At 46.4% G+C, this 15,166-nt stretch overlaps 1 protein-coding gene across 15 annotated transcripts in view; it reads left to right on the plus strand.

Moving 5' to 3' along the window:
- CADM1 (cell adhesion molecule 1) overlaps positions 1-15,166 on the plus strand; it is a 172,662-nt gene that overhangs the window by 93,243 nt on the left and 64,253 nt on the right. The window contains exon 1 of one of the 15 annotated variants that reach the window (XM_052786708.1): positions 7,926-7,956. The exons of the other annotated variants lie outside the window; for them this stretch is intronic. Within the exon in view, the coding sequence (XP_052642668.1) occupies positions 7,941-7,956 (16 nt within the window). The 5' untranslated portion in view covers positions 7,926-7,940. Of the gene's footprint in view, positions 1-7,925; positions 7,957-15,166 lie in introns of those variants that run through there. 15 annotated transcript variants of the gene reach the window in all.

A 15,166-nucleotide genomic window follows, 5' to 3' on the forward strand; every position in this document is an offset into this window, starting at 1 on the left:
AAGTTGGGCAGCAATGGGTGGGGGTGGAATCCCATGCTGACATTTCAGATACCTTCAGCTAAAATAAGAGATAATTGCAAAGCAGCAGTGGTAAATGTCGTGTGTTCTGCTCCTGTAAAAGAGATGAAGCAGTGCAAACAAGTAGGCAAAGATCACGCAACCAATAAAGATCATTATGAGTAAGTACAAAAGTATAAGATCAACCTATATTTGTATTGCCAACTTTTTTAGCTGCCAAAATGTAACAACTATGTTAAATACGTGGCTTTCCAAGCAAATCACGTTAAGCCTGTTTGTGGGTGTACTATATCATAGGAGGTGATAACTGTTCCTTTGCCTCCTTGGATGGGAACACCGGTTAGCACCTCCGCCCCAAAAGTGACTCCAGCTTTTTGGGCTGCTTCTGGTTTGGGTTTTGCAGCCTGGATTGGTTAAAATGGACTAGGAATGAAAAAAAGGCATGCTACAATCTCCCTGGAGGACTCCACAAATAGCTCTGTCCTCCAAATTGTACCCGGCTCCTCTTCCACATATTTTCCAACTTGACTCCAGTTTTGATTTGAGTTTTTTTGGTAGATGTTGAAAAACTGAAAGGTTTTGAGAGGACAGGTCTTGTTCTCATTGTCAAGTTTCCTTGCTTTGTATTGTCTTCATATATACCAGGAACCATTAAAAATTCCTGTTCCAAGAAGCCCATATCATCCTGGTAATGTATTAACAAACACGAAATGACGATTGGATTGGCATCCAGGACTTCTGTGGTTATACACAGAAAGGCACATGGCTGTTCTAAAGCACCTTCCTTTTTGCCCATGCCATGTTAAACCTCTGGGCGGTTAATGGTCAGGTTTTTTGCCCATAGACTTTGTGCATCTGCATTTTTCATTGAAGGTTTGCTTTTTTCTGTTTGGCCAGGATTGCGTGGGCTCAAGACCCTCAGCAATACCAAAACCGAAACAGCTTGTGGAAACTTTAGGGGTCTACTGGAAAAGCATGTTATGGTGGTATCAAGCCATATCTGTTTAATTTATGGAAAAGAAGGGAGGTTAACACATGAGAGACAGAAATCCGCTGTTCTCTTTGTAAGTGAAAGGTCATGTTACTGAGCACGGCAGGGTGGATTTGTGAAAAACGAGCTCCTGTTTGTGAGGAATTAGAATGAGTCTCTGATTTTTTTTTCCACTTGTGACCTTTAAAGATGCTGCTCTTAGATTGATAAGCAGGCTGATGCTTTTAGCAACCCAATCCAAAATTTCTTTCTCATAGAAAGACTATCTTTCAAACGCCATGGGTGTTATTTCCAGAAAACGTTCCTTTCTGCAAACCCCCCTCTGGGGAAGGAAGGGATGCAACGATGGGATCTTAGCTGATGAAGAAGGAAAATTCAGATTTGTTTCAAATGAGTAAAAAGGTACATTTTCTGTGGTCTGGAGCCTCACCCCAAGGACTTTCTGTACCTTCTTTTTTCTAGCAATTCTACTTTATTCTTTTTTCATTTCGTTGCCAGGCTTGAAGTGCTCCTGCCCCATGGGACAGTAGAGAAGGCTCAGAGAGGTTGACGTTGCACCCTGACCCAGGAGATGCTTTTTTACCTCGCGTGCCGCTGAGGAGGTGCTTTTTGAGGCCAGTGAGAGGTGGATTGGAGAGGCCCTGCACGTTGCAGGTGGCATGCTGTGTCTGTGATGCATCAGCACATTTTGCGTGGGTTGTGTTGATTCATACTAGCTGACCAACTGCTTCACTTGTTGCTGTGGGCATCTGTACATCCTCTTAGCTTCCTAAGCCTTGCAGCGCTACTGTATGGAGTGGGGGTTTTTTTTGCCAAATCCACAGCTGCACATTGTTTTTTCTGCCCCCTGCTTCCAGCTCTGGTGGGCAGCGGGACTCCTGGGAGCAGGGGATTTCAGGAAACTGCAGCACAAGTGGCAAAAATACCAGCAGTAGCAGATGTGCTGACCTAAGAAAAATCCTTTTATTTGTGGTGGACAGCAGTTCCATTTTCTTCAGGTGGGCTGATGCATCCTGCAGACGTGCAGAGGAAGCTCCCTGCTACTGCATGGCTCCGTTAATTAAATGGAGGGCTGGCTTTTCCAGCTTGGCAGCCTTGCTAAGAGGCTTTCACTGTGTTTATTTTATGTTCCTAGAGTGCTTTTGGCACTGAAGCGATGCGACTGTAGACACCCTTAGTATTTAAATTCCTGTAGCAAGACTCTCCGATGCTGTATGTTCTGCCGGTTGTATCATACAGTCGATCTATGGCTGTCCTGAACGGTCAGACAGGAGTGTGTTTCTGACAGGGTGAAAATGTGTTGCAGAGAAATAGGTGCTTTTCCTGTGATGTCTCCTCTCATTGCCCTTGGTCATCCCTTATCTTCCAGTTCAAGCAGAAACTGGAAGATGTGGCTTCGATCCAAACTGTGCTCTAAACCATGTGAGAGCAATTAACGTGGATGATTCCACTGTATTGTTTTGTTGACCATTACTGGGGGGGATGTCAATCCACGAGTAATTCTCTCGCCGTGGTTCTCAGACCGTTTTCTGACCTGTTTCTCTGGTTTGCGAAGTTTGCCGTTACTTATCTCCACGAAGCCGATGTGCTCGCCCATGATGGATTTAATACCTATTGGTCTCCGGGGACAAAGAGCTGACAGGCTGCCCTTTAGCTTTGATGACTCTGACACTGGCGAAGGAGGAGGCATGCAACGCTGCCCAATCTGCCCCAGTTTCAGCTCCATCTGGGTGTTAGCCCTGACAGCCAGTTTCCCATCAGCAGGCTGTTTACTGACCCTGTCCTATTGTAAGATGCTCCGACTGCTCATTCTCTGTGGACAAAAGACGCCTTCACGTTTCTACTTGGGCAAAACGTTTTAAGTGAAGATGCTGAATGTCTTCCTAGTTCCTATAGGAGCTATGAAACAGCAAAGACTGCGTGCAAAAATCTGGAAACGGTAATAATGCATTTGGAGAGCAATGCTCAGAGTCTCAGAGCATTGTCTTTTGCTAAATGGTGCATTGAGGTCTGATACATCAAAGTGACGTTAGGAGGCATGAGCGTGTGCATTATCTATACCTTTTCTTAAGAAGAATGGTCTCCCTTTTGTGGTAAGACGGCACGGCCTCACCTGCAGAAAGCTGCAGTTCAGTGCTGGTAAAGGACTATTGCAGAAAGCCAAACCGCTTGTTTCCTGCGAGCAGAGCTGGCAGAACGCAGTAGCGATTACGCTCTTTATTTTACAGTATTCATTTGTGTATGCCGCCCTTACATAAGTACAATGCTTTGGCAGTGCTGCAGCAGTACAATGTCAGCGCAGTGGAAATCTCAGCAGGCCAGCCAAGTTTCCTGGTTTTGAGCCAGACATCTGGGTTTGGGGTTTTCACGGCATTCTTCAGTAGTATTAGGAGACCTCATAAAGCAGCCTCTCCGGGGTATTGTGCCGAGAACCGCATTCCCAACCAATTACAAAACTGGTCTACATCAGTAATGAGCCCTTACTTTGGGAAGGGACGACGGGAAGACAAAAGCAAAACTTTCAATGAAAGCTGCAAAACCTTTTAACATGAATAGATGTGGGCTTGCTAATTGGGATCACCATTTGAAATGTTCCCTCTAGCTCTGGTTGTGCCTCCCAAGCTCCCGCCGGGGGGGAGGGTGGTGGTAGCAAGGGAAAATGGCTGAGAAGCTGCAGCTCTTTTGGATTTCGCCGTTAATGATTTTTTGGCGATGGGCATGAGTCACGATTGAGCATTTCTCTGACCAGAAAAGTACGGCGAGTCGTTTTCTCAGTTGAGCAGGTCTCATCATAGGAAAATGGTCACACAGTAGTTTGGAAGGAGGTTTGCTTTCTCTGCGTCCAGCACTATCCTCATTAGCTGTGACGTGGTAGGAGACAGCAGAGCTCTTTATTGCCTAACACCCCCACCCCCGCAGGTCTTTGGAAAGCAGCACGCAGGATAACGAGTAGAGGCTGAACGCCAGCGATGGGCACCACGTCACGTAGGCTGGTGGCTGTCCTCCATGCCGCGTGGCAAAGGTCCCATTCGGCTTATTAGCGTGCACCAAACTAGCCGTTCTCCACCCTGCCAGAAAGCGTTGGGATGCGGCTGTCAAAGACACAGGGTGAAGGCAGCCGGGCTACCCCACATGCAAGCCATGCCTTGGATGCTGCTCAGAGGTAGAGTCCAGTCCCCCGAAGCACCAAAACCTTCTTGTTTCAAATCAGTCAGGACCAGCTGGAAAATCTTGCAGCTTAGAGTAATGCGGGAGCTCTGCAAATAGCTGGGCTTGACATTACTGGGTTCCAACTCCCATTCACAGATAATGCCGAGCAGAAATGCAAAGTTGATGTAAGTGTGTGGCTGGTGGAATAGCAGGATGCTTCCAGGTGAGAAAGTGTATTAAAAAACGTAGATTTCGTAAATAAACAACCCTCCTGTTGTGTATACCTACTGATGACCCTGAGTTTGTACTTAGGTATTTTAAAGCTTGCTTCTTCTAAATGTTTTATTTAGAGTTTGGTAGGTACCAAACAAGAAGTGAAGCGTGAATAAAAATCCCTTTGGCTTCTGCAGTTCATTATTGCCGGGTCTACCCCGAGACGGGCATGTTTGCATCTACGTGGGTAACTTGCCTATCAGAGCACATTTTGCTGATGTTTGTTTAGAAAACAAACCAAAAAACCTTCTGAGCCAGCATGAAAAACTCATCCCGCTGGGATTTTGAGTAAGACGACAGGTACAGCGTATATTGCGGTTCAGTCTGAAATAACAGCAGCAGTACTGCTTCCATAATAATGTTGTGCGTCCTTCTAGCTCTACAGGCCACTGTGGTACTCGGGGTAAATGAATGCAAACTCCCAATTTCACTTTGAAGATGTCTGGTACAAGGCTTTGGGGGATCAATGTTTCCCATCCTGCAAACTAGCACTCACAAACATCCTGGTCGTGTAACCTCTGTGTAATCGGCTTGCTGTGCACTCTCAAAATCCTTCGCTTTGTGCAGCAAGGTTTGCTAATGAGCAGAATGTAATTCGTTTTTTTTAGGAAATTATTCGAAACAGCATACCCATAAAACCTTATGATTCATGATGGTTTGTTTTGTTCTCGTAATGCAACCCAAACTAAAAAGCCATTCATCAACCTGCAAAGGCTGCTTGTGGCTGTCTCTGGGTAGCAGGTAAAGGATAATTCATCCCCAGCCAGAGAAAAGCACATGCTCGCTGATCCATTTCCAGGCACACTGTTTAGATCTCCGTATTCAGGACAGTGACAGGAAGACGAGCTGCTCCCAAATTAAATACACGCAGTAGGAAAACGAAATTTTCCTGGTTGAAGTGGCCTAGCTCATTTTCAGTGTTAAGCATATGGTGTCTGTGTCAAAGTGTTTTTCCACAGAACCAGAGTGTTTTGTCTCATCAACCGAGCTTAAATTCCATGCACGGGATTGTTATTCCACGGTAATGCATTTCAAGTGAGCTGCTGAGAGGAGTTGCACTGGCACCTTGCACTTGTTGCAGAGAGGATGGTGTTGCTCAAGTCTGGGTGAGTTATTAACGTAACTTTGGAGGCGGAACCCTGTGAGCGTCTTGCAAGGATTCGGTGATGTATGGTACCTGCAAACCGGTGTAACTCTTCCAGCTAACAGCCAGACTACCTTACTGAAAAATACTTCAGTAACATGCATCCCTGGCAGGTTTGGAAAAAAAAAACCAAAACCCCAAACCAAAACCAACTTCTGTACAGAAGCTACCCAAGTGGCATTTCAGCAAAAGCCATTTTAGATTTTATAAAATGCTTTTAAAAGCCAGATTGAGCCAGACTGTAATTTCAGTGACTTGCTAGAAAAATGCCCACAATGAATTGTACTTAGTGTTTGTAGCTCCAAAATATGGTGCATCATACAGTTTGTTGGCAGCAGTGTTCCTGAAGGGTTGGGGTTTCTGGATTTTAAGGAAGGGTGTTCTTGACAGACGTTACTATAAGTTAGCGGGGTCTTAAAAAGTGTTTTTAAATGCAAGTGATTAAGGGGGGGAATTGCTCTTGCTCTCGGATGCAAGCACAGCTCCTGAATAAAACAGTCAACTGCTGAAAACTTAGACTTTCACAACCATGCTGCTGAGTTATTTATTGTAGAGTACTTCCTTTGAAAATGAGTCTCGTTTTTAAATATTCTACCCTTGATGTGCTAAGTACGAGAGGGCCAGTCCTACAGTTCATTAAAAGTTGGCAGAAAAAGGCAGATCTCTTCAAACTGTTGGGGTTTGAGGAAAGAATTGTGAAGAATGTGTATAATTTAAATTGTTCTTTCAAGAAATGCTAAGCAAATGTCTAGTAGATTTTCAGCTGCTGTTGGCAACATCTGTAAAAGGTCTCGTGCCTCTCTTGTGACATGTCAGCAGAACCATTGGAGTGTGCTTAGCTTTGATGATCGGAAGATGAAGATAAGCTGCGAGAGGGTGTGATTTTGAAATAATACAATTACTGTATTTACAAATAAAAAGAGGGGAGGCCATTTATGTACTGCTATCTGCTTGCTTCCTTTGAATGGCTGCTAGAGATTGCTCTCTCTAGCCCAGACCCCCATGCAGGATCCCCACCTCAACAGCAATAGTCAATGCAAGCTTTGTACTGTGTGATCTGAACAGTTTGACCTGGGGATTCATGAAACCTGCAGGGCAAAGAGGCCGCTCCCTCTTGGGCAGTCCTGGCAGGAGCGAGCGCTTTTGTGCAAAACTGCAGCAAAAAAGCAGTTTATCAGGTTCTTCTGGCTGCTGGTGCTACCCAGGCTTGTGCCAGAGAAAGTGGGACTTAGCAGGGAGGAAGGGGAAGAGCAGCAGCGAGGAGAAAGCAGGACCTCAACACGACCCCGGGTTGAAAAGCCGGTGTTTGCACGTGAGCGACCAGTGAATCCCTCCAACTGAGCATCCCTCTCTCGTGCCCATGCCGGGCTTCTCGAGAGCGTTTGCGAGAGCTGATCCGCAGCACCAGGCGGCTTTAGGTGGCGCTGAGCACGTATTTGCGTCCTGTCACATCGAGGAACTTTGTTGCTATTCCTTGCGATCATCTAATCCTGGCTAAAAGAAGTAAACCCTACCGTGAAGCCAGGCACGGCAAGAAGCTGCAGGTTTTTTGAGGTTGCTTTGTAATCCTGGCCACATTGGTGCTGCATGCGGGGAAGGAGAGGCTTTATTTAATTCTAATAACGGTAGAGATAATGTTGGCTTTGTGATAGTCCTGGGCACAGCTGTTCTGTAATATCCACGGTGGTACATGATATGAATGGCTAGCAAGGTATCAAGCCTCTAGGATGTTTTCCTTGCTTTTCAGCGCTTGAATGGATTGCATTGGTTTATTGGAATAGCGCTGACTTTGTGCTTGCAGTAATTAATTCCCTTTTCCGGGCTGGGGGGAAGGTCGGTTATAATTTCCTGCATTCTTTTATCATAAGGCCAAAGGAGAAACTCAGAATAGTGAACAGATAGGAGTGCTGCATACATGCATTTTAAATTCAGTTTCAAGCAGTTAAGAAGATAGATTTTTAGTAGAGTGGTCTCTCTGTATTTGCACACAATTTTAAAACAAGGTGACCTGGAGGATTGGTGCTAGGATATGGTGTCCGTTTCCGAGATCTCTGGCTGTACGTCTAGCTAGCTCTAACGGTAAATCTGTACCCCTCTCCTTTTTAAAGGCAATTTAGTGGGCTGGAAGACAGGCATTTTATCTGCTAGTAGTCCTCATGCTGCAGGGTGGGCAAGAGGAGGATTGCTGGGAGGGGGTACAAATTATACTGACTGAACTCCTTTCATCTCTGAAGCCTGCTCTTTGAGCTTAACCATGTGGCAAATGAGCAGCACAGAAAGTGTGTCCTCCTGCTGCCCTCCCTGTCTGCGCTCTACTGAAGGACATCCCTTGCAAGGACTGCCGGCCGAGGGCTTCCCACCAGCATGGGAAAACACTGCGGTAAGGAGTGGGAAAAACTTGCTTGAGAACCAGAAGGGCAAAACAAGTGGGGGAAGAACAAGTTCCTTGGACATTTTCACCGGTTTTCATTTTTTTTCCCAAAGATGGCAAGCACCTTGTGGCTCTCGCTGTTCTCAGGTCCTTTCTAATACCACTTTTGCTTCATGGCCATTGCTATCCACAGCATGTGTTCCTATCAGAAATGGCTGTCAAAAGATAGGCAGCATGGGCAACTGCATAAGCAAAATGGCTGGGGTAGCAATTGCTCGAGTCCTGGCAAAAGCCTGATTATAATACTAGTGTTTGTGATTTCCAGTAAGGGCTGCAAACAGTTTCCCCTAGCTGCTCTGAACGGTCACTGGCTGCTGGCTTCTTCCTTGTAAGCGTTGCAGCAGCCCCATGCCGGGAACAGCTTCAAATCTTTCTAAAAAGGTACAAATGCAAAGCAAGCCGACACTTGGGTATTTAAAGCATTGCTTGATTGCTGCGGTCCTTCCCTTCTCCCCTCTGTGGGCACAGACGCGGGAGTGAGTTCCCCGAAGCCCTGCGATGCCTGTTGCCTTGCCAACACGGGTGCGAAGGGGACGTTTGAGCAAAGAGACAGTTGCTTCTGCTGCAGAGCTGTAATGCCAGGCAGATCAGGGCGGCAGGGGGAAAAAAGAGGAGGAGGACCTCACCTGCTTACAACCGCTCCTTTACACAGCTGCAGAAAGGGAGAATTAATAAATCCTTGCAGAAACATTCAGCACTCACTCCTTGCTACTTCTGAAATTGTACAACAGTGTAATTTCTTAATGATGGGTAATGATGAAACATCAATTTCAAATCTCTGGTTTTTGCCTTTTCTTCTGTCTAAAGCTGCAAAGTCGGGGAGCTCGACATAGTTTACAGTCAACTGGGTGCCTGCGATCCTTATTGATGGAGCTGATACCTGCTGGTGTTTACCATGTGAATATCAAGGAGGAGCAGTAAATTGAAAATTGCTTCTAATGGGCTCAGTTTGCACGTTTTAATGCTTCTCCGGAGAAGACAAGAAATGTTGAGATTTTAAAATAGAACAGGCACAGCGGTCTCTGGTAACACACGTTGCTTGTGTTTTTCTTTCTTTACAGTTCGCATCCCTTTGGTGGTAGCTGAAACACCCCCTTAAACAGAAAGCAGACGCAAAAATGTCGTTTATCTTAGACTTCCTACCTGCTGCAGCAGGAGCACGCTCCGAAGTAAGCCTGTGGGGAGCGGTGCGTGTCCATTACGTAGCTTCTCTCGTCCAAGCTGGGCAAGCCCGATATGCCACGGAGCTGTGACAGTGGCGGAGGTGGCGGTGACAACCCTGCCACCACCATAAAGGCCCTTGGCTGTGGGCTTTGGTTTTACGTCATGCTCCCTGTTGGCAGCCGGAGCGGTGTAGCTTGAGAGCGCGGGAAAGCAGAAGGTGCTAGAACAGAACAGGATCCTACTGAGCAAAAGCAAAAGATGCTGGTTCCTGCAGACGCTCACCGAAGTCCAGTAAATCACTTCTGCCTCTCTTCGTATGGGTTTATGGAGCAGTGCTGGCCACGCAGGCGTTAAGCCGGCAGAAACGCTGGCAGCGGGGTCGTCGGCAGGATTTTGTCTGAGGTTGCTCGTCCCGGCCCTGCATGTGGGGCTTCTCCAGGACTGTCCCTTCCCTAGCATCCGTGCACAATAGTTACACATGGCCCATCCTGCCATACATGGGAACGTAGTGAAAAATTAACATTTCAGTCAAAAAGATGAAAATAGGAAATGTGAAGGTTTTTCTTGCTGCAGTTTTGCCTTGGAGCATGCTGCTTCAAAGACAGCAGCGAATTGAAGTCACTAGCCGTAGCTGTCTCGTTCTTTCTTGAGGCAGTGTTTTGATAAATGTTGATGAGTTTAACAGTAAAACTAAATGACATTTATAGCACGATGTATGCTTTACCCGTTGCTTAATTATATCTAATGGTGTTGCATGTAAAAGGCGTTTACCGTTTTACTTTTGTTTAAAATGACAATCTAAACCTCAAGGCCTATGGGTTTTTGTACAAAGGTGACGACTTAATTAAAAACTAAAGACAATCTAGTTTTAAAAGGCAACTGCAACTTTAAGAAATATGTGATAAAATTTACAAAGTGCTTGGTAAGAGAGTTGTTCTTGGACTTCAGAGGTGTTGGGCTCCTGCGGCTCCGGCTGGTTTTGGAAAGCCGGGCGAGCAGAGGGGTTGAGCCTTTCTCCCCTTGCCCCTCTCTCCCAGCGTGGTAGGGTGCTGCTAAGTCATGGTCCCCATCCCTGCCCTGGGTCCCCGTTAGGGCTGGGCAGCGCAGATGGCGTGTTGTGCTCAGTTCACTGCCTTTGGGAGGTTTGGGCGCAAACTGTGCCCGCCGATTTGAGGAAGCTGGGATGAGGACCGCATCCAAAGATGTTTTCTTCCTCCTCACTTCTGTATTGGTTGCATGGTCTCATTGCTGTTAACTCCAGAGGCAGTAAGGGGGATTGGGCTAACGCAGTTTAGAAAATCATGCTTTTATTTTGGCGTGGAGTGTACCGTTTCTTTTCCCTTCCTTCCAACTTTGCCTTTGTCCTGTTAGCCAACAAACAGACAGATTCTCCACTGAAACTAAGGCATGAAGAATGAGTCTGTATCAGGCAAGCTGCATCTTTAAAAATAAACACTGGATCAGAGCTTTGTGCCTTCCACTCAGCTGGCAAAGCACTGACAGCAGGCAGTAATGTGTTCAGGAGCATCTGCCCTTTCTCTTCTTTTCATGGGTTTAGTCAAAGCAAATCCCACAGATGAAGGGGAAAAAACAAAACAAAACAAAACACCACAAAAACGCATTTTATTTCCCCTAGCGTGGAAGAACTACCAGGTGGAGGCCGAAAGGGGAGACGTGCAGAATCTGCAGCGGGTAGATTAATGTTTAAAGACATTAGCATTGGTCTTTTACTAACATTTATAAATCCGATGGGTGGCAGATTGAGGGCCAATTCCACATTTTTTCTTCCTCTTCTGGAAAATAATACATATGGTAAAATAGCTCTCGGAACTGCCTTTATCACGGGGATGAATCAGGACAGTTGGTGTTGCGAGAGACTTAAAACTTACAAATACGTTGCCCTTTAGGCTAGCATTCATCATTGTGTCTGATCTGGGATCTAGACTAAAGGCTTTTGTTATAACATACCATTTTATCCTTTCTTGGAAGTATAAATTGGAAGGAGTTCTCACTTTGATCGTAATGCTGCTGCCGAGATTTTTTTCCCCCCTGTGTTTTGGGGAGGAGTGCATAACCCTCACTGACGGTGTCTGTCACTCTTTGACAAAGGATCTTGTCTGTGATCTCTAAAAAAAAGAAAAGGTGGGGGGAACGGGGGACAACACACCCTTAAAAAAAGGAAAGGAAAGGAAAAGACTCCTAAAGACAGTGCCCCTTCCTCATCAAACGGTGTGCCTACAGGTGAGGCGCGGGCATTTACATGACCTGGCTGGTCCTGCCAGCTGGGTTTCCCAAACGCTGAACAGCAGCAGAATAACTTCAGCAAGGACATGAAGTGGAAACTTCCTCGGCTCTTTCGTGGCAATGCACAGGTATCAAGAACAGGCGAACAAAACCGCGCTGCTCAAGCATCCTGTTGCTGAGGCCAAGGACCTGCCCTTCATTCCCTCCCCCATAAACGTGGGCTTTGCAGCAGAACTGCAAAATCTGCGAGGGCCTGAGGATTCCTAATGGGCAGGAAAACGCTGCGTTATAAAGCCGGGAAGCGTAAACCTTGCTCTGCCCTTGAACCGCTCAGCGAGCTGGCGGTAGAGCCCAGCCCTGGGCAGGCAGCAGTGGGGGCTGCTGCTTCGGTTAGCCCTTGGATCGTGCGCAGCTGGTAATGTCCTTCGTCGGCTCCATCGGATTAAGGTCCCGGTAATCCTTGGGTAGGCACGTCAGAGAGTGGTTTAGGTTTCCAGAATTAGGCTGTGTATTTGGGAAGACAGAGCATTTTGTGATTATATTTTGCTTTTTGCGCTACTGCTGTTCCCAGCTTGTGGTGGCGGTCTTGGTTTTGTTTTATTGAGCCTACTTGTATTTGTCATTTTGGGGAAGCCCCCAGCAACTGAAATCAATCGCTTCCATTAGAAACCCAGCTCTTGCTGTAAAAGACAGTAGCAGCATTTTTTGCCTTATCATGGGGGAAAAAGGCCAGGAAAATATTAAACACCTGAATTCTAGAGGCTGGCAAAGCAGGAGGCATCTTGCTTCTTAATCTTTAGCATTACGCTGACCCCCGAAAGGTTTGCTTCCTCTGCAGTGTGGGCATCTCCCCATCGCAGACATAAAGCAGAGCGCGCAGACAGCTCGTGCTAGGACATCTGTCCCTCCAGGTTTGGATGCAGCCAGGCAAAGGTTTGTGGAAGGGACAGTCCCCCCTGGAGCTGCGCGGGGCGGACGGTTTCTCCTGGGATCTGGCCGAGAGCAGTGGCGCTTTGCACGTCCTCGGACGGGACAGGGGACCGGAATCCAGAATCGTGACATTTATGTCTGCGCTCTCGTCCAAAAAATGAAGAGTGGGCAGGTAACGCGTGTGAGCAAAGCGACTCAAAAAGCTGGTGTTTCACTGGGAATTGGGATCGGCTTTTCTCCCATGACTGCAAACTAGGAATTAACTTCCAAGGGCAAAATATAAACTCAGCTTAGTCCACGGAAGAGAAGTCATCCTTGTGCCTTCAGCGTCTGGTGGGTGTGTATGCGGAAGGGTAGCTGAGATGTACAAAATCTCAGTTCTTCGAGCTGGTGAATATTTTGCCTTCTCATTTTATGTAATGGTAAACACTTCGGAGAAAAGTTCTGTGGGTGTTTTATTGAAGGCTTACAAGATTACTTCTGTGAATAATTGCAGCAAGTGTGGTCATTTAAAGCTGACTGCATGCTGTCTTAGCCAAAGAGTGGGAATTGGCCAGAATATCCCAAGAAAAACACTGTATTCCAATTTATTATCTATTATCCCATTGTGCTGCAGGACATTTTCTACCAGTTTGCACATTTGTTATTAATTTTGTCATTTACTTCTTGCCTATTGCAGTGGTGGAACTAAAGATTTTGGAACGGCTTTAACTTACACGTGCAGGCAGTTAAGGGAGATCCTTTCTTTAGGAGAGAGATTGGGCTGATGTTGATAAAAATTCATCTTGGGTGCTTTATGGAAATAAAGATTTCTTGGCTTTAAAAGAGATTATTAAGCTGCGCATTGTGACAGATGCTGCTGACAGTAAAAAAAAAAAAAAGGATGTTAAGAAACCTGCAAGAGATGGGTTACAGGTATGGATATAAGACAGATCTGCTCATTAGAGTAAAATGAAACCCATCATCTGACTTGAAACAGTTTTCCTCGTTATTGGAAAATCCCATCATTCTGACTAGTCCGTGCTGGCGTTTTGCGGGGGGGGGGGAGGGTGGGCATTGCTCCTGGAGCAGATGCTGTAGTATCTAAGGATTGAGTGTGTACCAAAACAGACTTCAACAGCAGCGGCATCTTCACAAAACGCTCGGAGATCACGAGGAGCGTCTCGGAGATGGAGGAGTGGGGTGTTCTGTACCCGTGCAAGTGCTCCCCGCTGGTGGCTGTGTGCCGAGGGAAGGTCCCTCTTGCCGCGTCCGCTGCCCGGCCGCCATCCCTGGTTTATGCCCGTGGTAGCAGAGGCTTGACAGCTGCAGGGAGAGGTGGAGAGAGAGCAGATGGGCGAGTTTCCTCCAAAGATACACTTGCCAATTCAGAGCGCGACCAGTGCCACGCTCAAACTGAAGCATGTGGCTGCTGCCAGCCTCTACAGTACAAAAATAGAGGTGACGGTGCAGGTGACAAACCTGCAAACACATAAATTCTATCCTTCCACACTTAGGGTTTCAGCAGAGGCTGCCACGGCTTTAGCCCCCCGTGGCAGCGACAGAAATGAATGTAAGGCAGCAGGTGCTGTTAAATAATGTTGTTCTGATAATGTAAATGTGCTGAATGCACTCATCGTCTGTGAAAACTGAATATTTCATCAATGCTCCCTCCTCTTACCTGCAGCAACCTGCTGTACATCAGACCTGAGCTCCTGATGGAACAAGTCGTGACAGAGAGAGGAAATTCCGTGTGTGTTTTAAACTCTGGATTAATCAAGGTTGCCTTCCTTAGATCTAGGCTGTGTGTGTCCTTGATAGTGATGTAGCTGGAAGATAAAATGCAGATAAGGAATTCCGTATTAGGGTGACATTAATAATAAATGAGTGTTGATCCTAATAGAGTATTATTTAAACATACTGAATGGAGGCAGCAGTCTGCTGGGACCATCTTATGTTGTCACACTACTTCTCCCTTGCTGATGCTGCTTCCGAGCAGTGGTAGGGAGACTGAAGCGCTGGATTTTAGATGATGTCCTTGGTGGATGTTGGCTGGTAGTGACGGCTGCGTGTAAGGAGGAACACGAGTGAGAGGTACCCACCTTGCGTTTTTGCTGGGGCTGTGCACAGCGGTGCCCTTTGCTGCCCTTTTGCTCGCTCCTCCACGCTCTTCCTCGCTTCTCCCTTTTAGTGTGAGGCTCCCTGAGAGCCCCCTTCAGAGCCCACAGGTGTCTCTCAGGAGGACTCCCTCATCCTGCCTCCCTTTCTCAAACCCTTCCACAAAAAGATCATCTGTGTCTCCTGCGTACAGCAGCCAAGGAGCGGTGCTCGCACAGATGTCCTTTGGATGATGCTCTGATAAACCTCCGACCTTATGAGAGCAAGACAGTCTTTTAATAAGTGACCTTTTGTTGTCTTGGCAATGAACCGTCAACTTCCAGAATAAAAGCAAGAGATCAGCTGCTTCTGTGTCTTGAAAGCTATTCTTCTGGAAAGTTAAAGTGTTTGAGCATCCCTAAGTAGATAGATAAAATATAATGCTGCACTAGCAACATCTTTTATTTAAGAACTCTCCAATGGGTTAAGAAATTAGTTCTGAAACAGGCATACAGCTTTCCAACTTAGCCATGGCAGCAAAACATGTAAATTGTGCTTTTAGACAACAGAAGCTCCATCGTGGTGAGCGTGACTCCTAGGATTCTTCCTTCAAATGGTCCAAACCCGTTAACTTGAAATACGATCGTATTCTGAAAGACTAAATTTCTGGGAATTGTTATAAATTGCTTTTGTCACAAGATTTGGTTAGAAACGTGGAATAAAAAATGGAGATTTGCAGCACAAC

The sequence above is a fragment of the Harpia harpyja genome, chromosome 4, assembly GCF_026419915.1.
Source record: "Harpia harpyja isolate bHarHar1 chromosome 4, bHarHar1 primary haplotype, whole genome shotgun sequence".
Taxonomy (NCBI): Eukaryota; Metazoa; Chordata; class Aves; order Accipitriformes; family Accipitridae; genus Harpia; species Harpia harpyja.